General features: G+C 40.6%; 3 protein-coding genes across 9 annotated transcripts in view; 2 read left to right on the top strand and 1 right to left on the bottom strand.

Moving 5' to 3' along the window:
* KIF2A (kinesin family member 2A) overlaps window positions 1–14,993 on the top strand; it is a 57,684-nt gene extending 42,691 nt beyond the window's left edge. For 2 of the 5 annotated variants that reach the window (XM_063320149.1, XM_063320147.1), the window contains exons 15-21: window positions 18–128; window positions 4,701–4,768; window positions 6,486–6,599; window positions 7,726–7,876; window positions 9,481–9,582; window positions 11,888–12,023; window positions 13,283–14,993. In XM_063320149.1, the coding sequence (XP_063176219.1) occupies window positions 18–128; window positions 4,701–4,768; window positions 6,486–6,599; window positions 7,726–7,876; window positions 9,481–9,582; window positions 11,888–12,023; window positions 13,283–13,368 (768 nt within the window). In that variant the 3' untranslated portion in view covers window positions 13,369–14,993. The remainder of the gene's footprint in view (window positions 1–17; window positions 129–4,700; window positions 4,769–6,485; window positions 6,600–7,725; window positions 7,877–9,480; window positions 9,583–11,887; window positions 12,024–13,282) is intronic. The other 3 variants (XM_063320151.1, XM_063320150.1, XM_063320148.1) reach the window with 2 other exon arrangements.
* A 97-nt stretch (window positions 14,994–15,090) lies between these two features.
* On the bottom strand, window positions 15,091–23,612 carry DIMT1 (DIM1 rRNA methyltransferase and ribosome maturation factor). Of its 2 annotated transcripts, XM_063320154.1 has the most exons (12): window positions 23,327–23,612; window positions 23,080–23,153; window positions 22,589–22,675; window positions 22,151–22,212; window positions 21,949–22,042; window positions 21,811–21,860; window positions 20,884–21,007; window positions 20,676–20,768; window positions 19,873–19,937; window positions 19,509–19,572; window positions 18,896–19,002; window positions 15,091–18,132 (listed from the first exon to the last, which is right to left on the bottom strand). In XM_063320154.1, exons 1-12 carry the CDS (start codon window positions 23,448–23,450, stop codon window positions 18,090–18,092), a joined length of 987 nt encoding a protein of 328 aa, XP_063176224.1. In that variant the 5' UTR covers window positions 23,451–23,612; the 3' UTR covers window positions 15,091–18,089. The 2 variants fall into 2 exon arrangements, with proteins under 2 accessions (XP_063176224.1, XP_063176225.1); XM_063320155.1 differs by lacking the exons at window positions 22,589–22,675; window positions 23,080–23,153; window positions 23,327–23,612 and having other exon boundaries at window positions 20,884–21,011; window positions 21,814–21,860.
* An 87-nt stretch (window positions 23,613–23,699) lies between these two features.
* Window positions 23,700–27,997, top strand: part of IPO11 (importin 11) — a 90,232-nt gene continuing 85,934 nt past the window's right edge. The window contains exons 1-2 of one of the 2 annotated variants that reach the window (XM_063320146.1): window positions 23,700–23,792; window positions 24,056–24,120. The gene's annotated coding sequence lies outside the window, so the exon portion shown is untranslated. Of the gene's footprint in view, window positions 23,818–24,055; window positions 24,121–27,997 lie in introns of both variants that reach the window. The other variant, XM_063320145.1, reaches the window with a different exon arrangement.

The following is a 27,997-nucleotide window of genomic DNA, read 5'->3' as shown; positions in this document are numbered from 1 at the left end:
CCTGTTTTTTCTTTCAGGAGTGCATTAGAGCCTTAGGCCGAAATAAACCTCATACACCCTTCAGAGCAAGTAAACTTACTCAGGTGCTAAGAGATTCATTCATAGGAGAAAACTCCCGTACCTGTATGGTAAGTTGACTTGATTAACTGTTTGTTCTAAGAATTACAAAGAGAAAAGATGCTGGGAATTTAGGCTTTTGTGTTTAAAATGGGTCACTTGCTACTGGCAATGTGTTGGACTTAAATTTATCCACTGACACTGTACGTGGAGCGAAATTTTTTCTGCTCCCTTCTCACTTTCTATTGGCCTTTCTTATTTCTTGTTCTGGTTTTCTCGGTAGGCATCTAGCTAGAAACACTTCTAGCTTGGGATGTTTTTTTCTTTGTTTGTTTATTTTAAATAATGTCTTAATTATGAGAGTATTGTTTGTTGACTCAAACTTTGGAAGAGGTTGTGTAGACTGGAGTGCACTGGTGAGTTACGATCTTTAAATGACAAAGACAAATTTAAAGTTGGTATCAAAGGCATCAGAATGTGCTCTAGGCTGTTGAGGGGAGGGGGGAAATAGTTGGGATAGATGGGATGAATAGTTGTTTATTGTATAAATCTGGATTTGCATCAGTCTGAAAAACAGGATTCTTCTGTCAGATGGTGGAAAGGACAGATAAAAGCACTGATGTCCAGTCAATTTATTTGTGCATCCTTAACATTTCTCCTTATGGAAATGCAAACTGTCTGCTAGGCTTGTTTATGTTGGTTACTTTTCGGAGACTCCTTGAATTAATTTGGCCAGAGGCCAGAGAAGTCTGCAGGCCACAACATGAAAACCATGGTGTTAGGGCAGCCTAGTCTTCCCTTTAGCTGTTAGGTATGGTTCTGATTTGAAAATGGTGGTGAAATAGCTTTTTTTTTAATTAATTTTTTTTCCTCCTTCAGTTTTCTGATGAAAAGTCAGGATTGCTTTCTTTCACACTGAAACAAACTTGATCTAGTTGAAGATGTTCCTGCTAACTACAGGGGGGTTGGGCTAGATGACCTTTAAAGGTCTCTTTCAACACAAACTATTCTGATTCTATAACTTCATAAATCCTGTGCAGGATCAGAAAGCTGAACTCTGCATCTCTAGCTAGTGTATCCATGCTGCTGAGGAAGGTTTGAAAAGTTAACCTGTTGGAAATTACTCTCTGTACATACAATAATTAACATCTGTGAATATTTAATGAAGTTCTCACCATCACCTTTGCCTCCTTTACCATCACTTCTACCGCTTTGTTTTGGTGAAGCTTTTTTATTTAATTATTACTCTTCTCATAGAGTTGTCATAATATTTTTTTTTTTACTATTTAAATATGTGAGAATGGCATTGGGAATAATCCATGATCTATGGGTGTTCATTTCTGGTAAAGCTTGCATTCCTTTTAGTATGTAATATGGTTGTAAAGGGAAAAAATCTCCTCTGAAAGTGAGTGGAAATATGCTTGAATTATTTTTTTATTTTCTCATTCACATAACTACAATCCCTTTACAACTGAAAATAAGAAAAACCCTTTCATGATGAGGTACTGCGTTCAAACTCATTCTTTGGTTGCTTTTTCATGTAGTATCTCAGTACAAGGACCACTGCTGACATTCTGGTTTTAGTGTTTGTTTACATGTAATTTTTATCAAGAAAGTAATCAGCAAAGTTTTTTCTTAAGATACCGATGAGGGAAGAAGAACACTTGGGTGGTTGTGGCTTACTCTGAATTATAGTTGAAAGGAAGCAGGGAAAGAAGAGAAACCGTCAGTGTATCTTTACTTTCATTTGACTTGAGCTCTTGCATTTGTAGCACTTGTTCCTGCAATACCTAGGTGGACGCAGAGTAAAGCTGCCTGTCTAGAGATCTGACAGGTTTCTGAACGATATATATTGAGTTCAAGGAGGTGTCGGAGATACCTTAGCCTTGAATTACATCCAGTCCTCTCCAGTTCCCTGGAAAGAGGAGGGGAGATTTGCACTCCAGTGGCCAAGTGGTGGGATCAGTGAATAACCATCAGCAGCTTCACGCCTCTCTGGGGTCGTCCTTTGCCTCTTTTATCACGACAATTTATTCAGCCTTCCAGTTGGCTCCTGGGCAGGGTGTGCCTGGTCTGTGAACATGTTCACGTTTTACATCATACACTGGCAAAATTTTACTGATCAAATTTACAGGGAAAGGTAAGGGCAAGTCATTATGATAGATGGCAGCTAAAGTTGAACAATATTTTATTAAATTAAGAGAGTACTTATCCTGCAGGTGTGCTGTCTGCTATTTTGCAGCAGAACTATGTAATTAACTGTGGTGCTTCAAACTTCTAAAAGTCCCTCTTCAAGATGCTGGTTTTGCTTTTCCATGAAGAGGCATTTATTGCAAAGGGATTCCTCAACAAGAAAAAGATTTGATCCAGTGTTCTAATGTGCTGCTAGAGACATCTTGCAAATATGTGGTGCTTTTCAATATGGAATGCATTATAAAATGACATGGTAAAAACTGGTGATTTTACCTTTCTAAGAGATTCTTGAAATGTCCTGGTATAAAATACCTGCTAGGCCTTTTCCACTTCCTTTCTGTTGTGGAAATATAATTTCTACACTTCATTTTTATTTGATGTTCCCTTTTATTGTTTGTGGGCTTCTGGTTGCAATTTTAAAAGTTACATCTTTAGGGATGAAGCATTCTCCTCTGTATATAAGGTTAAAGTATGATTTGTTAATTATTTTTTTCAAATTTCAGAAAAAGAATTTGAAAATAACTTCATAATGTGGACAGATATTACTAGCATCTCCGTCATTCTAAAGAAATCCGGAGACATACAGTCAGCATAAATACGTTGTTTTGAGCTTTATTAGTCATTGCAGTTTAACTGAAGTTCTTGATCTTAAATAGTTTCAAAAACCATTTAAAGTCGTTTTTGAAGAGTTAGTAGAATAACGTATCATCATTTGAAATTTGCAGGGTCGCTGCATAGAATAGTTTAATATTTAACCAGTGCTGTGTCCTTGATGCGCTGCAGTCGCAGCTGAAGTGCCAGACCCTCCAGCCCTTCAGGGTGGGAGTAGGAACCTGCAGACTTCAGTGTCCCAAAAGGGCCATTGATCCCACTGTGGTGGCTTATAAGCAGTGTAGACACATTTGAAATAGGAACAATGGTAATTATGGGACTTAAAGGTGTTCTCATCCCTAAATAGCAACACTTTTTCTATCCTCATTTGGAATTACACGTGAGGAAGCGAGAGACAGAGGTCGGAGTCCTCCTGTCCTGCCTGGTCTGGGTTTGGGGCCCGAGGACGTGATGTAGTGGATGCTTGTGTTCAGCAGTCTTGTGCTTGGGTTCTTGTGCCCTGACCGGGGTATCCACAGGTCTGATGGCACCTCCAGTGTCACTTCCCTATAGCAGCTGTATCTTGTATGCTTCAAAATGTTGGAGCCGTCCCCTGGTGATACAGCACATGCCGTGTGTGGTATGCTCTGAATATTGAACTGGTGGAAGATACGCACACATCTTTCATGTTAAATGAGTTTGGAAGGATTTTAGGAACTTGTAGTTTGTTGGTTTTTTTTTTTTTTTTTAATTACCACCCAGAACACTTTATAAAGAGACATGCAATCATATGATCTTTTGAAGTCTGTACTCATTGTTTTCATTAGTAACTGATGTGTACCAGTATGAGAGGTTTAAACTTAAGTCTGTATGGTACCGGGCTCTTTAGGCTTTCTATCTCCCTCCCATCACATACTTTTGCTTTCCCCCTACTAGGAGAAGCTCCCCTGAGGATAACTATCTGTGCTTTTGTACAGCAACGTCAGCAGCAGGATGAAAGAGAAGATCAGGATTATCTAATCTTCATCAGCTTCAGTCTCCTGATGCTGTCCTGCTGCAAAAAAATGATAGTGTGCAGGATCATAGAAGTGTTTGTCCTGGGCAGTGCCTTTATGGCTCTCCTGAAAGGAGCACACAGATGAAAAAATTGGACTAGTGAGAGAAGCTAGGACAAATAACAATGCCGCTGTTGCCTGATAACAGTTAGTATTTTTGTTGAGTACTGGAAAGGTGGTGAGATCTTCAGGGTATTTTATTTAACCGGAAAAGGAAAGACCTCTCGATTCCAGATGTATCTGATAAGTTAGCTATCAAGTATTGTTTACAGGTAACTTCAAATTGAGAAAAAAAATAATCTTTACTTAAGAATGTGTTTAACTATTTTCCTAAGTTTAATATTATTGAGTACAATTTTGGACTGTGGCCAAAATACATCTCTCAAATCAGTGTACAGTCTGCTTGAATGGAGAACAGCCTACAAATATATGTAAAAAAAAAAATACCCTGGTAATTCTTTGCAGGATATATTAGCCTTAACTTTCTACTGAGTTGTCATGTTTTCCTTTTTTGAGGAGCCTGTTTTCTTCAGTTAGAGTTTTGCATTTACATATTATGTTACCAAGATAGTGAGATCAGGGAAATTGATTGAATTTCTATGTATTCTTAATGTTCCAGGTATGGTTAAAAAAATTAAATTGCAGCTTTGACTTGACATCTGTCTCCTTGAGATGGCACTGTATAAAGACAAGTGTACATAGTAGACAGTTGTGGTAGAGAATCTCAAATGAAACTGGGTATTAGAAGGATAAAGTTTCATATGTGCAGAGTGATTTATTAACGTGTGGCTTTGTTTTCTTCAGATCGCTACAATTTCTCCAGGGATGGCATCATGTGAAAACACTCTAAATACATTGAGATATGCAAATAGGTATGGAAGATGTTATTGCTTATAGCTATACTGGCTGTTGATCACTGACATTTGAATAGTGTTGTTCCATGATGTATGTTTTAGCTGCTTGTATAATTCTATCATACTCCCATTTCTTAACAAGATTAAAACCAAAATACTGATCCAGGCTCTCATTCAATTTAAATTGTCACTTTTTAGAACCATTACAATAGAATCAATAGAAACTACAATTAAACCATTATCCAGAGATGGATAATGAGGGTTGCGAGGGATGTGGGAGATGCCACTATTAGTTTTGCCCCTGCCCATCTCTTACATTAGGGGTAGTTGGCATTCATGTTGATTCTCTGGGGCACTAGCTGATACACCCTTCTGCCAAGTGATTTTTGTTTTTTTCATCCCCTTGGTGGAATTGCATGCAGTTGCCAGTCTGTTTCATACATATATGTGAAACTTCATACTTCCCAACTTCAGGCAAATATCTGAGACCCCTAAGTGAAGAGTCAGTTAATCCAACAGAGACTTTATAATCAGTGTAGAGAAATGAGCACCTCCAGAGGCCGACGCAGCACCTCTGAGACCTGTACAGCTCTCTCAAAGCGTTCACCTCTCTTCAGTGAGTGTGAAAGGAGCCTTCCCTTGCAGCAGTTCTTCACGTCTGTGGAGATGGGGTCCTGTGTGTGCCTGCAGTCAGACCTGCGACGCAGAGACACCCCACACACACGCTTTGCTGTGAAGGGCAAAGGAGGCAAACATGCCTCTGGGTCACCAGAAGCCCTGGTTTTGGCAAAAGAGGCTACCGTCGAGTGGCCTGCTTGCCCCAGTGAAAGATGGGGCAGAACCAGATCTGCTCACGCTCGTCTGGGCAGCCTGGCCAGTTGCCAGTTGGGCAGGAAGGGCTGCTAGGAAAGCTTACTGCCCACCCCTCTTGGTACCCAAACGTCTCTGTGTCTGGATGGAGGGTGCTGGTAGCAAATCTGCCTGGCTTGGACCAGTCTGTGTGGTTTCCTTCCTGTTGGGGAGTAGATGCCTCCTTCTCTACATCTACAGAAACCTAACGAAGGACCTTGCATATTCATCAAGACTCGCTGGATCTTTTACCCCTTACAGAATATGTGTTGCTGAAGTGACTCCAGAAAAAGACACTGCAAAACTAATTAAACACCTATTTCTAGTATAACAAATAGTTGCACCGCAACTGTTTCTTCCCCTTGGTGTTAAAATTTTTGTTGTTATGGAGTAAATGCCTGTCACTATAAAGTCACTTAATGTGTTTTGTGCAGTATTTTATTTTTTTCTGGCAACATATCGTTTTCGTAGTACAATTAGTCGTTAGATGCTGGACACCAGTGTGTCTGCAGTGTAAGATGGGGGAGCAGAATAGAATTTAAAGTTTTCTAGCTGCAGTGGTTTGATATTGTAAAAGGAGCCATTTAGTGGAATATTGAATGTAGAGCAAATTTTATTAACTGCACCAACTGGAATCTGGAATTACTGTTCTGAAAATACTGCTATTATAGTCCCCTGCAAATTATCAGCAGTGGTTTTGTATAGTTTTGTTAGCGATCTGTAACTCTGTTTGCAGAAGGCTTAAGTATGTTGTCACACTTGTGTTTTAATATAAAAAAATAATTTTATAGTTAAACTATTAAGTATGCTAAACAAAGAGTTGTCATTTTAACTGTGTTTCTGAGAACATTTTCTTTTAATTTGCTGCTGTATTTTGCTGCTGCAGAGTAAAGGAATTTGGAATTAGTCCTTCGGACATTCCCTTCTCACAGGGTAGTGGCAGTCGCTCTGATCTCTCTCCTTCCTATGAGTATGACGACTTTTCTCCTTCAATCACCAGGTCTACTTCATTCTATACATGGAATCTTTATTTAAGTTTTCTTTTTGGCTATGTAATTTTACAGACCAACCTTTCATTAGTCCCCTTACCTTGAGTCACACATACTTTGTTTTTATTTTGTTTGGCAGGTGATGGTTCTGCATGATCTGCAATCATCCTCCCAGTATTTTGTTCACCCTCCTTAAACATCCACACTCTGTATCCAGGCTTGCTAGTTTCCTTCATACATTTTTAAAAAAATGGTGATGTCACCTTTGCACATTTAGTGAACCAAATCTGACAAGTCCGTGTTTAGGGTAATTTGAATCTCTCTAATTAAAAAAGAAAACAATTTTCCTACATGCATATTTTTAAAACTTTTCATTACTCTGAATGTGAATGACGACAGTTTCCACTGTTGTAAGTAAGTGCTACTTGGAAAAAAAAATAAAATTCCCTTTAAAAAAAATGAAGTGTATGTTCTAAAACTTGCTGTACTTGCAGACTTTGTGTCTGTTTCATAAACTTGCTTTTAAGTGGGCTTTTTCTTGACGGAATTATTATCAGTCTTTTAAACTATTTTCATGCTGCAAGAGCCTAACGTTTTAATAAGATACTTTCACCTTTCAAATTATTTTAATTAAAGAATCTATTAATTCTCTGAGATACTTGGTTGCAAATTACTACTTTCTTCAGAATTGTTGGTAGATTTTCTTATAATAGCTAGTGGGGTACTGATTGACTTAACTTTCTTAAAGCACAATTGTGTGCACAGAAAAAGAAAGATGGTCAGGTTTAGGGTGCAGATTGAACTTTTCTTTCAAATATTCCTCATCATTAAGGACTTAATATTAAGGATTTGGAGATTTTTGCCTGCTTAACTAACAAGTAGTAATATTTCAGTCAGACAATGCCTCTTGGTAGAAGAATGACTGTAATCCACCTGCAAGTAGTTGAAATTCAGTGGTCCATGGATTTGGACTAAAATCTTTTTGTCACTGAAAGTACACTGAATTTGTGAAGCTGACATCACCATCATCCTTATTAAATTAATTAATTGCCCATAGACCCATAGAGCTTTGTTTGCGGCTGTGACTCTTTGCACGGGAAGTTACTAATTTACAAAGGAAACGTTTTCTGCTCGCAGGGTGAAGGAGCTGACGGTGGATCCCAGTGCGGCGGGAGACATGCGTCCCATTATACACCATGCTCCCAATCAGATTGACGACTTGGAGACACAGTGGGGTGTGGGGAGCTCTCCTCAGAGAGATGATCTCAAACTGCTTTGTGAACAAAACGTGAGTGGTTGACCGCATTGCACGGGAAGAGGTGACGATAAATACCGTGGCAGAACGGATCCAGAGTGATGTGTATTTATAGCCCGTTAGTCAGGTCATTTAAGTAAATACAGCATGCCTCTTCACCTTTTCACTTTATGGTGTTATGTTCATTCCCATACAAAAAAACCCAAACCCAAAATGTTTCTTGAAGGCTGAGAGGATAATGTTTTACTTTTCTTTATCTTCCTTGCTGATTAGGGCTTTTAATTTCTAGGCAGGGTCTGCTGTAGGCTCTGGCATTCTTCAGTGTGCATTTTTTCCAGCATAGCTTCATCTTGTTTTAGGCAGTTAGAAGTATCCTGGGACACTCATCTGTTTTATTTAACACTCTTGTGTCTCTGAGCATTATTTTCCCTGCGTGCAACAACCATTTCAAGTCTCTGCGTTTAGAAATCTGGCCAGAAACCCCAGTGCACTGTGTGGGAGTGAGCCACATCGTGTTCCCGGCACGTCTCCCTGGGCTGCAGGAGTGGGGAGCTGAGAGGCATCTTCTAAAGGGCATTTTCCCTTCATTGCTGATTATCAGCTCTAGTCCTGGTTCCTCCACTGTTCAACGGGGATTAAAACTCCATTTGTGAAAATGCTGATGAAAGATAGAAAAGAAAAATCCGTACTATCCTGACTTACTTTTTGCGAGACTGTCTGCCTTCTCCAACACCTCTTCATCATGTCTGTTGTATTTCTCCTTTTAGTAACTGTCTCTTCTTCCAGAACTCTATTTTATACAAACGTGCTAGTGATTCTTAGAGCTTCCCACTGGACAGTCCTTGCAGTCAGATATCCTTTCATATCACACTTTTTCATTGTTCATGTGGAATTCAATTAAGCTTTGCAATAACGTTTTAAAAAAAGATTTCAAAGGCATCATATAAAGAACTATACTGTCTTGGTAAAACATTAATTGCAGCTTACCTAGCGCTCTCCCCTTTGGTTGTTAACTGTTCATTTCTAAAGAAGCCCTGTTTGCCCCAGTTGGTAAAGCCACGTTGTGCATTCTTCTAATGTATTAATCACTATGTACATTTTAGATTTCTCACTTTACATTTATTACATTTTTTTTCCCAAAGGATTAATTTAATTTTGATTTCCTGAAATGTATTGAATGTAATTGCTGTTCTCTCTTTTTTTTTTTTTGTGAAAGTAGTTGTCTGTCTATTGCAATATGCACAACAAAAAGCCCTGACAGAAAACCAGAGTTTTCTGTAGGTGTTAAGATCTACAAGAAATTAGCATTCTTCCTTTGTAATGTCCTCTTTCCTCTATTTTGACTTGTTGGTTTTTTTTTTTAATGTGGAATATTCTGTTTTCTCGTACGCACTTGGATTATTGGCTGAAAATTTTTAGTGAATATAAATTAAGTATAACACTGTGAACATTTTGAATTTATTTACCTCTCTGCTCAGTTCTGGAGATTTTCCTGTTAGACATATTAAATTCTATTTTTGACACGTTCTGCCTTCTGCATATTTCTTCTCGTGTTCTGTGATGAAATGGATCACATTCAATCTATTTCCTGTAGTCACAGTTCTTTCCAGACTAACAGGCTTAACTATTGTTTTTAGGAAGAGGAAGTTTCTCCGCAGTTGTTTACTTTCCATGAAGCTGTGTCACAGATGGTAGAAATGGAAGAGCAAGTAGTAGAAGACCACAGGGCTGTCTTCCAGGTAAAAGATGGAGCTCTACTTTGTTTTATCCTAGTCCAGGAATTCAGGTTTTCCCAATTAAAGCGCATACTCTTGAAGATGTAGGATGTCATCTGGTCATTCTGCTGCTGTCAGAAATTTCTAAATTGTTTTAGACCATTGTAGCAAAGAAATAGGGACAGATCCCATCACCACTAATCTTTGTCTCCATGATGAAAGAGAAGCATATTTCTGTATCATCCCAGAAAATTAGTAAGATTTTCCTTTTCTCAACAACCATTCCTAAGTAGACTGTATTCATTGTAAGAAAAGTTGCTGTTTTCTTTTTTACTATTTACTAGACTTTCCTGTTGTAGTCCTTTTCTAGCATTAGTGACTGCAGGTTTTTTTTTTCTAGTCGTGGGGAGTTTATCTAGATTAGTCTTGAAATTTTCAATTTCACTGTCGAATCTATGCCAATAGTACTGTGCCAGAGCTGGCAATTAATAGTAGTGTCTCTATTGGCACCATTTCTGGTTGGTCATCTCCCTCTAAGATACTGCAGTGCTCCCCTCCAAGGATCTCTGAGTATCCCTTTGTGACATCTACTGAGATCCAGAAGAGACACATAGATTTCTAACTGCCTGTTTGCTTCCCTCTTACAGATACATAAAGCTTTCGCTTGCTATTTGGAAGGAATGCTGCCTGTGCAGTGTAGTGCTGGTCAGCACCACGGAGCCTTTTACATTCACAAAATAAATTGTAGTAATAACTATGAGTCACTAGTTTTCAGAAGGAATTGTGAGTTTCTTCGGTTCCTAACCGAAGAGTCTTTAGGCAGGGTGTCTGTTTGGCATTTCTGCCGAAAGAGAACAGCGGAGCATTGGACCTGTAGGGAATACATAACGTCGCCTCAATTTAGGTATTGAACTTAGTGGGGCATTGATGTGTTTTCATAATGCAGTAGGATTTTTTTACAGCAGATGTAGAGATTTAGTTATTATGAAACATTAGCCCTGAAGTAAAGCACGCAGAAGTGTGAAGCTCAGATGCCATGTGCTGCAACTAACGCTTGTGACTTCTGGAGGGACAGGCTGCGTTAGTTTAAGATGTTATTGCCTCTGTGTGTCCGTCTGGACCTCTGCTGGGGACCACTGCTGCTCCCAGCAGTCTCTGGAAGGAAATGTGTCCGAGCCTCCGCTGCCTTCGTTTGCAGCATGGCTTGTTAGTATATGCCATGTGTGGAGATGGGCTACGCCAATACAAAATCTACCAGCTGTACAAGGAAGAAGTTGTCTTCTGTCAGCTTTCTTCTGGAAACTGCTGATACAAAAACATCCTTTCCTAAGAAAAATGTCTAAATGTCTAGAAGAAAAATGATCTAAAATAGGTCAATGGAATGAATTGAACTCTAGAGGTGTTGGTCTTCCTTTGTGTCTTGGGTGTGTAACTTTACATTAGATGAGATGAATCCTATCCCAATATGAGCTCCATCTGTCCTGAAACCCAAAAAACGTACATGGGACTTGGACTACGCTTTCAATATTTCTCGGACTAATGAGCACAGAGGGAAAGACTTAATTTTAGTATTTCAGGCCCAGCATACCTTAGAACTGTCAGCTGCTTTCTTGTTTAAAATCAAAGCGTTCCCAATGGGATCAGTTCTCCTGATCACAGCTTCGTGTGGTTCTGTAAGCTTTAAGCTCCTGGCTGCATTCTTCTTTGCTGCAAGACTTCCCCCCCCCCCCCCTCCTCTTTTTTTGTAATACTCAGAGTGCAAAGATGTCTAAGAGCTGCTTTAACCAACCTTTCCTGTACTGTTATCTGTCTGGGGAGTTAGCTCATGCAATAGTGAGCTTAAGATAGCTCTTCTTTTATACAGCTTCTCTCAAAACTGGTTTCATTTATGGACAGAATTGTCTTGGCTCCTTGACTGTAGTAATGACGCTGTGATTGTAGTCAGTGGCAACCAGCCCATGCTTAATATTGGAGGCTGACTTCAAAGTTTGATACCTGCCTAAGGGGGCATAACCATGACATAAAATTCTGTTCTCTGAGTTTCTTAGCTTTGCAACCACCTAATGCTCTGAATTTGAAGAGAACTGGGATTGCTGGTATGACCACTGGAATTAAGAAACAATGTAGAAAACATACAGTTTTGCTGAATTGGGAATAAATAAGGTTTCAATTTTGCTGAATCAGGAATAAGGTTTCATTTTAGGATTGAAATCTGTTATTAGGTGACTAGACAGTAAAAGTGTGGTCACCTTGAAAAAAGGTCTAATTCAGCTCTTTGTCTTGAAACTTGCTAATGTATTTCGCTGTCCTTTTTTTAACTTTTATCTAGGAATCTATTAGATGGCTGGAAGATGAAAAAGCTCTTCTTGAGATGACAGAAGAAGTAGACTATGATGTGGACTCTTACGCTACCCAACTTGAAGCAATTCTAGAGCAAAAAATTGACATTCTGACTGAGCTTAGAGGTAGATTGCTTTTAATCACTTTTGCGTGCGGTGTGTTTCCATATGCCGTGGAGACTTGCAGTAGTAAAGAGGAGAAAAAAAAAAAGTGTGGTTATGTTTTAGAGTCTGTTTTCCCCGTATGCTGCCCTGCAATGTCCTGTGGAAGGAATATTTATTCTGCTGCCTAAGAACAAGTTCACATCTGTGCTAAATTCATCCTAGATTAAGGGAAAAAACCTGCTTTCCCTCCATGAAGTATAAACTCGATTCTGCAACTTTCTTTTTCTTTTCCTTTGTTCCAAAACAATAAAGGAAAGAAAAAGAAAACCCAAACGAGCTGTATGAAAAAAGAAGGTAATGCAATGAGGAAAAAGCAGTAGGACCTCGCAGTTCCTGCTCTGATGCATTTTGTAGTGTAGCAGGGAGCTTGCTGTCATTTTTAAGGCTGTGCTTGAGAGTGGCATCGAGCTATGAGGAGCTTGGTTGTTGGCACGCTCTTCTTCAGCAGCCTTTCTGTCTGAATTCTGTCAGCCTCTCTTTGTTGAAAAGCAAACTGCAGATAATTCTTAGTGCCCAAAATTTACTCTTAACACTTATCTTCTAATGTCAGCCTGTCAGCTTGGTACCTCATGGAGGTGAATTTTTCATTTTAGTTTCTGTAACTATTTGGGCTCCAGGAGACATGCTATACTGGTAAAAATTCAAAGGTGGGGTTGTGGGCAGAGGGGAGGTTACTTGTGGGGGTTTTTTTGTGTTTTTTTTTTTTTTTTTTTTTTTTCAAAATTTAATCACAAATGCTTTTCACATTCACAGAAAAACAGGGGAGTAGAATTTACTAGAACTTAGTAGTAGAATGTACAGAAGTGACTGATGGTACAGTAAATGCAGTTTTGCGCGGCTCTGAGGATGGTTTGGAAGGTGCTGGGGAGGAAAATGATGCATGTGGTGTGTATCTCCCCATACTCTGTAAGTTAGAAGCAGAATTTCAGTGTGAACAGGTTCCATGCTGGGAATGCAATTGTGTGGTTTCCAAACCTGTCCTGCCTAGAGACAGGGGCAGCATCTAAGAAGGGACTGAGTTGCTAAGCAACTTGTTTGTCTGGTGAGTATTGAATTTCAGCTTATCTCAGTCCTCTTGTAGTTGGTGGCATCAGCTGTTTTTGTGGAGAAATGTTCTTTCTTGTGCGTTAGGGCTGGGATGTCTTATGCATCAGGGCTTAGTTTCAAGATGTGTGTTGAGCACAGGCACATCAGTACTCATTCTCTCTTTTTCATTAAAGATAAAGTGAAATCTTTCCGGGCAGCTCTGCAAGAGGAAGAACAGGCCAGTAAACAGATCAACCCGAAAAGACCACGTGCCCTTTGAAGGGGGCCTTTGCTGCTAAAGGAATCCATGAACCCGTACTGCTGTAGCACACATTTGTTACAAAACCCAGCGGCCGTAAGAACTCAACTACTTGAAAGTGTAAAAACGTTAGAAGTGTCTGTGGAAATGTCCTATTTCTTATTCACCTGAATGACATTTTCAGTTTTGTGTGAAATGCTCCTATGATGTCTACAAAATGCTTCTAGACCAGACAGCACAACCATGCAGGGTTCAGATCTGTGAAGCACTTTGTTTAGAATATTTCATTTATTCAAATTGTGAATTTTATGTTTGGAAATATTTGCCATGTTTTTAAGGATGAAGTAAAACTGTGGCCATTAAGAAGTCACAGCGTTTCCTTTTGACTATGTTCAGTTTTGTTACCAAGACCAGCTGTGCAGTTTTAAATTGTGTTTGCGTGCATGCACACCTCACTAGTGGTTGTACATAACTTCTACAGACAGCTGTGCTTACCTCTGCCCGTTCTGTGCCTTGGTGAAGGCTACTTAACCTTAAACATCCTCTTTCCAAAGCACAGCTTTAATAAACAACATTCCTTATTTGTCAATATAAATTACTTTCAGCGTGTGTACATTTTTAATGTGTTTTGAGACTTTTTTTCTTTGGTGGCTAGTTTTCATTTCACAGGATGTGCCATATCATTTGAATAGGAACTGCAAGAGCTGTTAAGAGTGGACAAACAGCTGGACATTCCATACTCCTTGTAAAAATCTGGAATCTAGATTTATTTGAATACCATAAAGTATGGTTATGTAAGTCTAACATTTTCTCTGTAATTAAAAGAAAAAAAGAACAAAAAAAAGAACAAAAAACCACAAATATAAATTAGTTGATGTATAATAAAGGGTAATGTTTAAGTACTGAGGAGAGTTGTATCTTAGGATAATGCAGATATACAGTATGTGGTATGGTGTGATAATGCTGTCATCAGAGTAAAGGTACGATCTCACCTCTGCGTATGGATAGGGTAACTCAAAAAGTTCAGGGATCGAGCCAAATACGTACATGCTGACCTTTCACATACTGTTAAAATTTGGCTTTTGATGCATGACAAACTTACATGTACATTAACCGTAGTTTGCAGGTAGTTTGAGTAGCTCTGTTGCTTTAAAAAAGTAGCTAATACCTATTTTTCCCTTTGTACAGTGCCAGCAGCTGAAAAGTGGGGTGGAATTGCATCGTTTGGGGATTTTGTACAATACCTCTACCTAGCTCACATGGAAGTCCCACAAGTACCTGAATTCTCACAGATGGGGCCATGTGCAGCAGCACTTTTTAGATGCTGGCACTCAAGTTATTTTTGCAAGTCAGTATCCAAAAAAGATTGACCTTTTATGTAAGAACTTCTTGTCAAATGAAGAATTGTAGACCTCTCTAGGAGTTCTCCCTGTTTCCAGGAGTTTGTATCAGCAGACTTTCCCTTGGAACTGTTTAAAAATGACTTTTGGAACACGAGCCTGTTTGTCTGTGCCAGGCCTGGAGAGAAATAAAGGGAAGGCAATGAAAAGAGAGTTAAATGAGCCAGGAATTCTTGTAGTGTTTAATGTTTGTATCTCCCATAGGAAGGTAGGCTATGGGAAGCTCTTGTTGCATCATGGTTAAAAGTAAATAAAATCCTCCTGTGTGTAAACATGAAAAATGAAACAACAATGTAGATTTTACATAATGTGTTTAATAAATTAAGTATTAAAAGAATTACAGATGAGAATTTACTTCTATGAAAGTTCTTTTGTGCTTTGGGAAGGGTTTCGCTTTGTAAGCACTTTGGAGTTACACTTTTGAAAAGGTCTCTGATTTCAGAAGGAGTATTTTCTTCTGGAGTTAACTCTTCTGTACAAATTTGTCATAGAGCAAGAAGTTCCCCAGAACACTGTCCTGACTTTAGTTTTGCAGCAGGTTTTGAAAGAAGCATCCCACATCTTTCTGAGCACTTGTTTAAGAACGTCATCCATTACAATTAAAAGAAAAAAAACAAGGAAATAGAAGGCAGCAGCTTTTGGTAGCAGGTGGTAGCACAGGTTATCGTATAATATCAGCGGGTTTCTTTGAAGCTGCTCTAGAGAAATCTTACTTTCTAAAAAGCCTCTGAAGAGTGAGACATCTACATGAGAAACAGGGGCTTCCCTACTCTTGCTCCACGCAAGCCTAGAGCCACAACCAGTCTACCAAAGGTGACGGGAAGGACAGAGGCAGTTAGATTTCAGCAGCTTTTTACTAAGCCTTGTAAATGACGTGTCCTGTCAGGTAGCAGATGCAAGCTGAAATTGCATCTACTGTGGGGGGGACTGTTCAGAGACAGCCTTTGTGACAGAGCCTGCAGTAAGGTCAGATACACACCCACAGTGCAGGGGTGGGAATCAAGATAAACTGATAGGGATGGTTATGGAACTTGAATTGATGTAGCCCATTGCTGTGATGGACTGGAATTACTTGAACAGGACTCAGACAAGCTTATCTTGATTCCTGTCCCGTAGAACAAAAGCATTTAGGAAATGTGACACAATCTCCAGCACTTGTTCCTTCAGTATTAGTCTGAGCACATTGCTTTGGCTACCTGCCTCACTCATGAATAGGTTCCACATGCAGCGTAGCAGCACAATTACTACATTCTAAAATGAAAGAGCAATTCATTTTTCCAAGACAACCTCTCAGGATGCCTGCAAATTCAAGTACGTATTTCTGTACATGCTTCTGAGTCAATGACTTTTAAGGAATTGACATTGGACATGTATAAAATGAAGTCAGATCTTAGTTTTTGCCGATTTGCCTCTTCCCTACTGTCGCGTTAAAAAGACTGTAGTTTCAATATTTGTCTGTCAGAGACCCAGGACTTTCACTGATTTACTATCAGAGTCCCACCAAAGGACTTTCACTGAATCAGATTCACAAATAATAGAAATTAGTTATTATATTGAGAGCAACAGTCGCAGATTTGAGATTGCCGTTGATAAATTCACTGACTACAGTTGCACTAATTACTTAAGGTTAATATGGCTAGCAAAAATAATGATAGTACAACAACCTGGGGTAACATTCACCAGCGGGTGAAAGGCGCAGCGCTTACCCAGAAAGGCGCCCCTGCCTGGGGTGAAGGAAGAGAACGCAGCCCGTCGACTGGTCCATCAGGTATCAAGTTTCTTCTCTCCCAATTTAAGTCATTTTCTCCATCCTTTTATCCCCCAAATTATGAGGTTTCCCTCCCCCAGGTGACGTGTAGTATGATTTGGGTGGAGAGACAAGTATTGTATATGTTTAGCATGATCTCTAAAATCTTCGTTAACATATACAGGGGTGTCAACTTTAATATGCATTTCACAGGTAATGAGGCAAAGGTCAATTACCAGGCATGGCAGCCTCTCAAGGAAACAAAGAGCTACACAAAGTCTCCGTTGTCTTGATTTTACTGTCTCTGCTGATGAAAAGCAGGGCTGTCCTGCCACCCCAAGACTACCCCGTTATTTATGTATCCTCTGATAGCCAGACAAGCCTTCACTCCCCTGCGTTGCACAGCACAAGATAGCAAAGACAGTCTTCACTGCTCTTTGAGCACACAGACTTCACCCCATTATCCAAATTCCACATCTACTTACTGTGGTCTTACAGAGATATGCTATACATGAAAAAATGACTTATGGTAGTTAATACACAGTGCCATGCCTTCACCCCTGCATGATGCTATAGTTAATAGTTACTGTTGTCCTGAATCATTAGGCAGACCACAGTGGATTTTTCCTTTGACAGCTGCTATGCAGTTAATGCAAACTTCCTTGGGAAAACTGCCTTGTCCTTAATAACAAATATCTATAATCCAAACTATATTAAGACACTTCAGTAAGTCTTTTTGTCAGGACGCAGGCATGCATTGCTCCAAGGCTCACTGAAAGCTTTGATCTATGCTAAAACTCCTCCTTGCCTTGAAGGGTGGAGTAGTTTTCATATGAAAACAGCTGCTTGAGTTTACTGTTGACAAAAATCCCCTTCTCTCTATGGTTATGAGCACTGGCCCTTTGGTAGTTTTCTGCTGGTTCCTACAGTGGATTGATGGCAATAACGATGGGATTAAGGAGGCGACACTGGTAGTTTTGGGTACCTCCACAATGTTTTTGTAAATGACACCAAGCCCACAGGCTAAATGCTCCCATTTCTGAGAAACGGTTACTGGGATTTCTCCAAGAGAAGCAGATTACTAACAGACTTGGAACACGGGCAGCTACCAGAGGACAAAGGGAAGAGACGGGCATTTCAAATCAAAAGGAAGTGTTTAAGTACACTTTAAAAGAAAAAATTGCAAACAAATGGAATGAATACAATTGTTTTTGTTGCCCAGATGACACTTAGGACTTGTACTGTTGAATATTGTTCAAGAATATACTTGAGATGAAGTCCATGATCGGAAAACACAGATTTCAATTGTGGCAGCATCAATCCATGTTATTGGGTATATTTAAAAATACACCTCACTTCACAGTGAGGTACACACAGTACCTCATTTCAGTCATAAAAGAATTTGTGTTTTTTAAAATACAGAGCAGCAGCTCCTTGCCTACTACCTGTGATAAAATCGCTTGTAAGGTTTTAATAACAACCAGAGTGTGTATGGTGTCCGTTCATTGCTGTGCAAGAAGAGCGTTGCAGTCACTCCGGCTTAAGTAAGACTTCGGTGGCAAAATGCACAATGTTGTTCATTCTTCTTGTAGAATCTATGAGAAATGGATGCCTTCTGCATTGAAGCCATGTAGCACTCTGAAAGAGCGAAATATTTATGTTAACATTTCTACCAATTTATACTTCAGCTTAAGGTATTTCCAGAATGTGCTGGCTCACAAAGAACACGTGAAAGTAAGGGGAAGCAGCCATCACTGTTCAACTGCCATAAGGAACTGTTACAAATATTAAACTGGAAGTTATTAGCAAATTTTTAGAGATGCAGGTATATTTTTAGTGCAGTTAGTGATACTGCATCCTACTAGGTTTACTACATTTCTTTAAAGAGCAGTACCTGTATTAACTGTCACACTGAGAAATAACCAGGAATTCTTATCTTAAATTAGGAGAGGATTCATGTTGCCACTTACATGAACTGACCACAAGTAAGAGCAGAATATAGCAGTTCATTACTGAAATTTCCAAATTATGGTATAGACTACGGCCTAATCCTCACAACAGAGAGAGAAGGGCTGTGTAAGTCTCCAGGGAAATTGTAACAACCAATTCCATTATTAAAGCAATTTTCAGAGGAGACACAGAAAGGTCTTGTAGATAAATACCAGAAACAGGGATCTTCATCTAATTGCTTCTCAACACTGTAAGCAGCAGTTAAAATATATTTACAGGGTTTAAGCATTTGTTCATGTTCAGGACTGAAAGCAAGGAGTGTCTGGTATTGAGAGGAAAACGGAGTTAGTACTATTCCTGGGTGATCCAATACCAATCTGTGCTATACAGGTACAGATACAGGTAGAATTTGAAGAAGCTTAAAACGAAGGCATAAAGAGAAAAAAAATACCTAATGAAATCATCTATATCCATTGAACGGGCTCGTTTTTCAGAGTAACCTGTATTTTTTAGGACTGTCTGTATTTTCTCTGCAATTTTGAAGTTCTCGGGTATTTCCTGTCAATGGAAAATAGGATACAAATTCATTTTCTATTCGTAGCATAGAAAAAGGTTCATTCAAATCATCTATTCTTTTCCTGCTTTTAGATTAGTTCTTGTTTCAAGTGACAGAAAAGAAACCGTACTTTTTCTTGTATGGATTATTGTATTGTTCTGCTCTTGTATCTGAAGTGTCATACCTCAGCTCATTCACCCTAAGTGAAGCACAAGAGTACTGCTAAGCAGATACAAAAAGTTTTCTTACTAGATTAGTAGAAGTCCTTGAGACATGTATGGCCAATATATTAATAACATACTCAGGTTTCAACTTTTTCACTGTAATTTAGTGACCCTTGCAGATTTTTGTCTGAGAAAAGAAGTAAGTTTCTCCCTCCCTCAAACTCTCTTGGAAAAACTTTAAACTGTTAAGCTTTTCAATGTTAATGTTTTACTCTTATAAAAAAGTCAGTATGTAGGTCACAGTACACAGAAATAGAATTTAATGTATTAAAAAAGGAACTTACTGTATTGTGTAAGGAACAATGAATTCGATAATTATGATCCAGCAGCTGCTCTACAGCACTTGACCTGCAAGAAATACAAGTTTAGAATGAAAACTGATCTTTAACTAGCTTTTTTGACTTGATTGGTTGTTAATCTTTACTATTAAAAAACCGTAATGACTACACAGAGCAGTTCTTTTTAAACAGCTGCCTAGTCTTCTAAAAGAAAACACTTGTGACCTCAGCATAAATCCTCCATCATGGTATATACCTGCCAGCACAGCCTGGGATAAAACACTGCTATGCATTTATTTGCACAATAGAAATGGTTAAGCGGATGGGCTCTCAAACCTTGAAAAGATTTCCTTTAATAGAAGTTACTTACTTAAATGCTGCAGACAGTGTCTTGTTTTTCCTTACAAAGGCTATCCTTACCAGACCATCCCACTCCTGAAATTAAAAATTTCAGAATTTACAGAAAGGAACATATAGCTACTACAAACAAGAACAGTCACTACTGGCAATTTCGCAACAATACTGAACACAAAGAAAAATCTTTCAGGAAAATATCTTTCTAAGCAGTACAAAACTAGTCCTGTCTCGGACAAAGCAATATGAGTGGCGGAGAAAACACTCCACCCACAAAAACCTTTTAATTGTTCTTTGTCATGCCTAGGCACTATTGGCAAGATACCTGAAGAAAATCTGGCTAGCCTTGGGCAAGGCTGAAATGGTCTTGAAGATCAAAGTGTTTTAAAAATTAACTTTAGAATATTATCCTGTGACATCTGTCTTCTGAGATTGTACACACTCATCTAAAGATAAGACTTCTCATAGACACTCCTTTGATCATAACCAACTAAGTCATCAGTCAGAAGGGTCTCTGGAAGACACAAACCACGATGAAAGGGAGCAGTTCTCCAACTGACACGGAGATGGTGCCTCACTCTTGTCAGAAATACTGTAAACAAAGCTGCACCCAAACTGATGGTGGCATGTTTGGGTAACATCCGAATGCAAGCATGATCAAGGGAGGAATAAGTTATTTTGGAATTATGTAAATGCCAATGAATACCTGGTACTTAGTAGCGAAAACAGCACAGGAAACTGATTAATAAGTGAAGAGAAAAATGAAATGCATTATTATGACTAGTATGTTACATTGTTATTAGAGCATGTGATGCTCACCTGGAAGTTGATAGGTGGTGGTGGATTCTTTGGCTCTATTCTGACAACACTGGATTCAACTTTGGGAGGTGGCCTGAAGTTGTTCTTTCCAACCTGTTAATCAGGAGAAGCCAGGCAGCTGTATGAATAAGCAGCAAATCCTCATGTTTCTAGAAACATCCTTCTATCTCTGACAGCTCTCTTTGTTAGCTAACACAGAATGACCTACCTTCATTAGATGGTCCACTCGAGCTAATAACTGAGTATTAATAGAGAGTCTGCAGTATAGTTTAGTTCCTGGTTTTGCAACCAAACGAAGTGCAAATTCCCTTTGAAACATAAGTATCGCACACCTGAGAATAACAGAAATGAGAAAATTAATTTTGAGTAATAAACTTTTATGTCAAAAGCCAACTAACACACTTGGAAAACACAGGATTTGCCTCAGTGCTTAGAAGCAATCAAAGTTTGTCATAAACAAACTCTGCCTTAATTACCTCAGAGTCTGTTAAAAACCAAACCACAAAACCTGGAGAGACCATCTGCATCTCCATAAAGGTCCAATAGAATCTGATTCTTTATACCACTAAATGGATCAGGATCAAAGAGACAGCGGCTAGTCTCAAGAGTTTTGTGCCTGACTGCTACAAATTATTTTGAATAATTTTATGATGAATCCTATAAATCCGAACTCTCTAGCTCCAAAAAATGACCAGTAATGTCACTAACGTTAATACTTCGGTGAGAGAAATCAAGTACCTGGGCAGTTATATTTTTAGACCAGACAGCAGGAAGTGTCTTGGCTTCGATCCTACCCTTTCCACCCCTCCTTTCTAAGGTAGGAAGGCATCTGAAATACTATGATACCCTACTTATTCCTGGAATAACAGTTAGTTATAATACCAGTGTAAAGAGGTGCAACTCCTGTTTTCATCAGCTGGACACTCACTAGTGCCAAGATTAAATTTCCTCCTTGTGCTTAATACATTGACAAAAACTAATTTCTAGGCACTGTCAGGTTTCATATTAGAGAAAAATTCTGGTGGCTCTCGTCCATCAAACTGATATTTTAAGAACTAAAAAAAATTGATACGGGAATATTTTTAAAACTTTTTTTTTTCTGTCCAGTAATACAGAGCTCTGTTCTTCCACATACCTGAAAAAAGGTCTGTGAAGCAACAACTTGAAAACAAAAGGTGAAGAAATCTGAGGAAAAGAGCAATAGTGTTAATATAATTTCTGGGCAATTATCATTTAAAAAGAAAAAAGTTTTTCCATGTTGTTCAGTCCATACCTGGTAAGGCAAGTTAGCCACACATGCATCAAAGAATGGCAAGTCCGTTTTCAAGACATCTCCAACCTTGATTTCAAGTTTGTTTGCCAGACACCTGGGGGATAATACACTGCGGTTATCCTCAAAAAAGCATGTTGCCAAAGTCTTTGCCAAAGCAGCTCCACTGCTTTAAGTGCTCCTTGTTTCCACAGTTGAAACTTACGTGCCCTGAACTCTCTTCTGAAGTTCACCAACAAGTCTAGGGTCAATTTCACAAGCAATAACCTGAAAACAAAGTACATATTTGCAACTTTAGCCAAATCCTCTTAACCAGGATTAAAATTTCAATTGTAAAAAACCCTGTATCTATTGTTACTGGTTTCAATAAGTCTTAAAAATTCCCCATTAGGCTATGCACCTTCCTCCCTCCCTAAAAACATGCAAGGCTCACCACATAAATGGATAACAGCGATAGAGTTTGACAAAACCAAGATTTACATGGACAGCTAAGAAATCACTGGAATTAGGCCAATGTTCAGAAAAATAGCCATAGAGTAATTCTACTTATTTGAATGAAGCAGATGAGGATTCTTCTGTTTGCCAAAATCTAACCTACAACGTGTCTGGAGCTTGGGACAAGGGGGGAGAAATTCGCACTTACTTTTTTCACTTTCTCCAACATTTTTACTGTCAGGTTACCGGTACCCGGGCCTACTTCCAGAATGACATCTGTGCGTCGAAGGGCAGCCTACGAACAACAGGAATTTTCAGTTACTTTTCTCGAACCGAGTTCAAGGAACCATTTAGTTTTAGAGTGAAATGGGGGTAAAAAGTGCAGTAAAAAGCCGAAAGCAGTGAGCGGAGGAGTGTGAAAAGGAAGGGACGAGAGAGGAAACGGTGTGAAGAGGAATGCCTTAATGATAATTTATTTATGGGAAATCTTTGGCCAAGCGTAGAAAAATGGGCAAGGAGCCGCATATGGAAATAATAAATAAAAAAGGGGATATTCAGGCGGTAAGGGCTGTGCAGAACGAAGGTCCTTCTATGGGCCTCCTCAAGAGGTCGGGATAACGCCGTGCATCCATCTCTGCCCCGGGAAAAGGGAGGGTGTCCCCGCTCCCCCGCCACCTCCTCCCCCGCTGCCCCGGCCACCTTCTCGATGATGCTGTTGACGACGAGGGGGTTCTTCAGGATGTGCTGGCCGGCCCCGGTGTTGAAGAGGATGCCTGAGGGAGGAGAGCGGCGTTAATCCCGCTGCCAGGAACAACCGCGCTCCCCCCCACTCCCCGCAACTTCCCCTCAGGGCCCGCACCAAGGCGTCCCCCCAGCTCGGAGCGGGCCCGGACCTCCGTTCCCGGCTGTGTCGCCTCTCAGCCCGGCCCTCAACCCCTCAACTCACCGGTAGCGCGGCCTTCTCGGCTCTCCCGCCGCGGCTTCTTGCCCGCCCGCACCTTGGGCATGGCGGCGGCTGGGCCCCGGCGTTCCCTCACACGTGCGGAGGGGGGGACTACAACTCCCGACATGCACCGAGGGCGCGGCGGGCAGCGAGCGCGGGGCGGGGGGGGGGCGCGGGCGGGCCGACAGCGCCCCCTGGCGGCATGGCGGAGCTGCGCGGCGTACGTCAGCCAGGAGTGGCGTCAGAGGTTGACGTGATAACGGAGGGGCAACGAAATGAGGGGGAAAACGCACGGTGGGAGGCGCAGGCGGCCCGAACGGCGAGAAAGCGGAGGGGGGGGGGCGGCCGCCTGCGCTTCCCACCGGAGAGGGCGGGGAGGTGCCCGGCGTCGTGTCGCTGGGTAATGACGTCACGGCGGCGCGCCGGAGGAAGGAGGCGGGTCGCCGCAGCGGCGGCGCGGCGGGTCCCGGTAGGGTTGGCGCGACACGGAGCCGGTGAGCCCGGTTCGGGGGTGGGGTGTGGAGGAGGGAAGCTTCTTGGCCTTAAAAACATGGGGTTTTTTTGGCGGGGGGGGGGGGGGGGGGGGAGGGCGGGGCGGGGCGGGGCGGGGGGGTTGGGTAAAATCGGCGGGAAGGACGTCAGGAGGCCGCGAGGCGGCGCGGTTTTGGGGGCGAAACGTGGGGAAGGGCGAGTCCCCGGCCTTCCCTGATGGTGGTGGTTTTCTCCCGGCAGGTTGGAGGTTTCGGCTGTAAAAGCGGATTTTTCCCCGCAGCCAAGGCGGGGCCGGCGCGGCGGCGGTGAGTTATTGCTGCGGTTTTACTGGCGTTGGAGGCAACAGCACGCGCAAAGCGTAAAGAACGTGGCCCTGAACGCTGTGCTGATGCTGCTTCCAGCTTCCACTTCTGTGCTGATCAGTATCTAAAGGGCGGGTGTCAGGAGGATGGGGCCAGACCCTTCTCAGTGGTGCCCAGCGACAGGACAAGGGGTAACAGGCACAAACTTGAGCATAGGAAGTTCCACCTAAACATGGGGAGGAACTTCTTCACTTTAAGGGTGGCAGAGCACTGGCACAGGCTGCCCAGAGAGGTGGTGGAGTCTCCGTCTCTGGAGACATTCCAAACCCGCCTGGACGCGTTCCTGTGCAACCTGCTCTGGGTGACCCTGCTCTGGCAGGGGGTTGGACTGGATGATCTCCAGAGGTCCCTTCCAACCCCTACCATTCTGTAATTCTGTAGCTTGCTTCTCCTGTCTCATTGACGAAGTGATATCTGTGACATATGTGCTGTGGCTTTCACATTAGCAGTTGTAATATATGAGAACTACCCCAGCCTTTACAAATAGGATGCTCCCCGTGGGCTTTGGTTTCGTGAAACTTCATTCCAACACCAGTTTTTTTCATCGCTCTCATCACTTTTCTTCTCTCATTCTTTCATTGTACCATTCTGCAGAGAGCATGGAACACCATATGCGTAAATGACATAATAAAATTTTTTATTACCCAAGCTTTACAGATAAAATTTTAAAACTCTATCATCAGAAACAGCCTTTAACTGTGGTTAAGCTGAAATGGTTTAAAGCCATTTCAGAGCATGAGGGCAGATGGAAACTTGTATTTCTGTTTCAGCTGTTGCACACTAGTTTGTTATAAAGCATTCTGTCTTTTTGAAAATCTGTGAAAATGAGGTGAACTAGTAAGAGGTCAAAGGAATAAGATTAGTCTTGTAACATTGGCCATCCTATAAGCTTACTGTTAAACATTAAAAATATTCCTCTGTTGGCTCTGTGTGTCCCTTTGGCTTTTCCTGTCATCAATACTGAATCCTCTGACACAGTTACATCCAAGCAAATCCTTGGAATAGTCCCACTGTCATTTTTTTACTGCCTGTCCATTCTCTTAGGAGTTTTTTTTGTCAGTTTGGTGCTTTTCATTTAACATGAAAGGCTGCTGTTCTCCTCAATATTTTTAATGTAATCTGACTTACTTCCCTTAATATTATTTTCAGCCTTGCTTGCTGCTGTCTTTTATTCCTGTGTTCCTTCTTGGTCGTTGTCCTTTGATCTTTTGTGTCTTCTGCATAGTGATTTTTTTCAGACCTTGGTTTTAGTTTGTGTCACGTTTTTGTAAAAATAAATTTGTAGGAGTTCTATTCCGCTATTTCCATCAGTAGCTGTATGGGGAAAAAAACCCCATAACTCTTTCCTACTTGGTATTTTTATTTGTTTTCTTTACTGTGGCTTCAATTGGGCAAAGTATAGACAGCCATGTTGATTTACCTAAAAATTAATTTGTTGCTTTTGAAAAATCTTGGTAATGACTGACAGTAGTCATTTTAGTGATTGTAGTCATTAGTGTAGTCATTAGTGGTTTTAAGTAGTACCTTGAAGAGCCAGGATACTGGCAGTTCTTTTGGTCTTACTGCTCGGTAGAAATGTTAACACATGGCATGATTGATACAGGTACTATTATGTTAGAAAAGAGAGTCAAGGGAAAGTTTATAGAAGGCTGCAGAGAGATTGGTATAACTACCAACTCTTCCTGAAATTGACAGTATCCTTAAAAGCAGCACCAGTATGTTGTATCAATATCGCTATGAATGCTACTGTTTGTGTTACTCGTTTCAGAAGGTGACCCATAAGTGGTTCTTGTAGCTTTTCGGAAGGGAAGCTTTGGTTTTCAGGTTTTCCTTAAAACAGATGTACTGCAAAAGACAGTCTTGAGTTTCTACTTGAATTTCCCGAGCTGCATCACTTGCTATTTTTTTATTAGCTATGTAATCTGCTGACAAGAAGTGTTTGGGTCTGTCCTCTTTGTAAGTGGCCTTCAGGGCATTAGTTGTGTCTATGAAGTCTTTCTTTAGCTTTCACTTTAGTAAACAAGTCCTCAGCCTCTCCTCATAGGTAGATTGCTTTAGACCCCAGACCATCTTAGTAGCTCTGTCCTCTTTCCAGTTTTTACACTTCTTTCTTGAACCGGGGAAAGGGAGAACTATGATGACAAAATTGAAGACGTTACTCTAGAAGCAGTCTCAGATACTGCTGAGTAAAGGACGATAACAGCATTCCTGGAGCCACTCGCTGCGTTCCTTTTGAAATATCCCAGTATGTATTTGCACTAGTGAGGACACACTGTATTTTTGGGTGATATATTTACATCTTTCTCTCCTTTTGATTTCAGAGAATCTTAACTAAATCCACACTTGCACCTCATTACAGGGGAAAGAATTTATTGAATTCTTAACAAAAGATAACAAAAAATATACAGAATTAACTGCATGTATATGAGTGAGTTGTCATACTGCATTCTTTGCAGTCCAGAAGAAGTGAAGTGTGGAGGTGTTTATTGATGAAATCCTTTGTTTTGTTCCCTTGCAGATATGTAGCAATCCTTGATTTGTTTTTATAGCTGAGATGTGATTCTAAAATCTGGATGTATTTCTGTGTTATGGGAAAAGTACAGGGATACTCTTTTGCCTCTATCAAAAGGATTGACTACTTGGGAAAAACATTAAACCAGTATGGCAGAACATTTAAGAGATTTGAAATATTCCCTGAAGTAAACCGTGTGTGCAGATACTTCCTTAGAAAGGGAATTAAAGAATGAAGAGTATAACAGAGTAAGTCTTGGATTTTTGCAGGTGAAAGGAGATGAAGGAGTTTGGGAGTGGGAATGGAAGTGCAGAACACTGGATGGTAACAATAAGGAGCTGATATTGGTACTTGTGGTTTCTGAAGACACCATCTCATTGTGCTGAGGGGTGGCTTTTGATGTGTGGCTTATCTTTTAGGTGTAACTGAGTTGAGTGGGTTTTTTTCTGTCAGCTGAGGCTTGAGAACATGCCGTTGTGTCAGTTCTGTGCATATTGAGCTGGATCTTGAAGAGCAGCTTTTCCTTTTTGTGTGTGATTAGTCTCTCTTGCCTCATAGAAAAAGAAATTTTGGGATGGTAATAGAGCTATGCTTGGATTTGCAGCTGACAGTATTGAATGCTTTCTAGTTGGAGGGATTTCAGCTCCCTTCAACTCCCCCCACCAGGCTTGTGCTACTTAGTTATCATAGCAATGGGTATGAAAAGTGGCAGAAAGCAAGCAACATTCCTGAAATTGCTTAGTGTTTATTGTGAAGACACAGTCTGAGATTTTACTGAGTTCAGATGGGAAACACTAAGCTTACCCAATGATCAAACTTAGAAATTCTGACTGTTGTAACTCAAAGTGCAGACCCTGCCTTCCTTTTAAGAAGATGTTGCTTATAAGGTTTCTACCAGATTCTACCAGCATTTCTTTATCTGACAGCATTTCTATACACACCTCATGGCTGTGAAGGTACCCAGAAGACAGCAGCTATTTAATACTCACCTCCTCCGTTTCATCTCTAGGACAGTCTTGTAGAACTCACTCAACAGTAAGCTCTAGAAGTACCCAATGGACTGTGGAGAAAATCCCTGTCCCTGTGATGTAACCCATGGCCCTCTGCCTTTGCTGTGCAGAAGAAAGAAAAGCCTGACTTGTAAAAGATGAAAATTGTCTCCATCTCACAATATTGGAGCCAATATTCATGGGCCTTTGCTGTTCTGTGGGGTCTGAGAACATCTGTATGTCCTCTGCATAAATTATGATTTGAAGAGGCCCTGGGACATAAACTAAAAAAAAAAAAGAGGATAGGGTCACAACAAAT

Source organism: Chroicocephalus ridibundus, chromosome Z, assembly GCF_963924245.1.
Source record: "Chroicocephalus ridibundus chromosome Z, bChrRid1.1, whole genome shotgun sequence".
In the NCBI taxonomy this organism is placed as follows: Eukaryota; Metazoa; Chordata; class Aves; order Charadriiformes; family Laridae; genus Chroicocephalus; species Chroicocephalus ridibundus.
The sequence above is the reverse complement of the archived record's forward strand: the minus strand, read 5'-3'. Positions and strand labels throughout refer to the sequence as shown.

Coding starts and splice junctions, on each gene's coding strand:
- DIMT1 (XM_063320154.1), bottom strand. CDS start 23,450: ATGTCGGGAGTTGTAGTCCCCCCCTCCGCACGTGTGAGGGAACGCCGG. Junction 21,861..21,948: donor TGGCTAACTTGCCTTACCAG/GTATGGACTGAA, acceptor TCTTTTCCTCAG/ATTTCTTCACCTTTTGTTTT. Junction 19,573..19,872: donor ACACTGTCTGCAGCATTTAA/GTAAGTAACTTC, acceptor TATTTCTTGCAG/GTCAAGTGCTGTAGAGCAGC.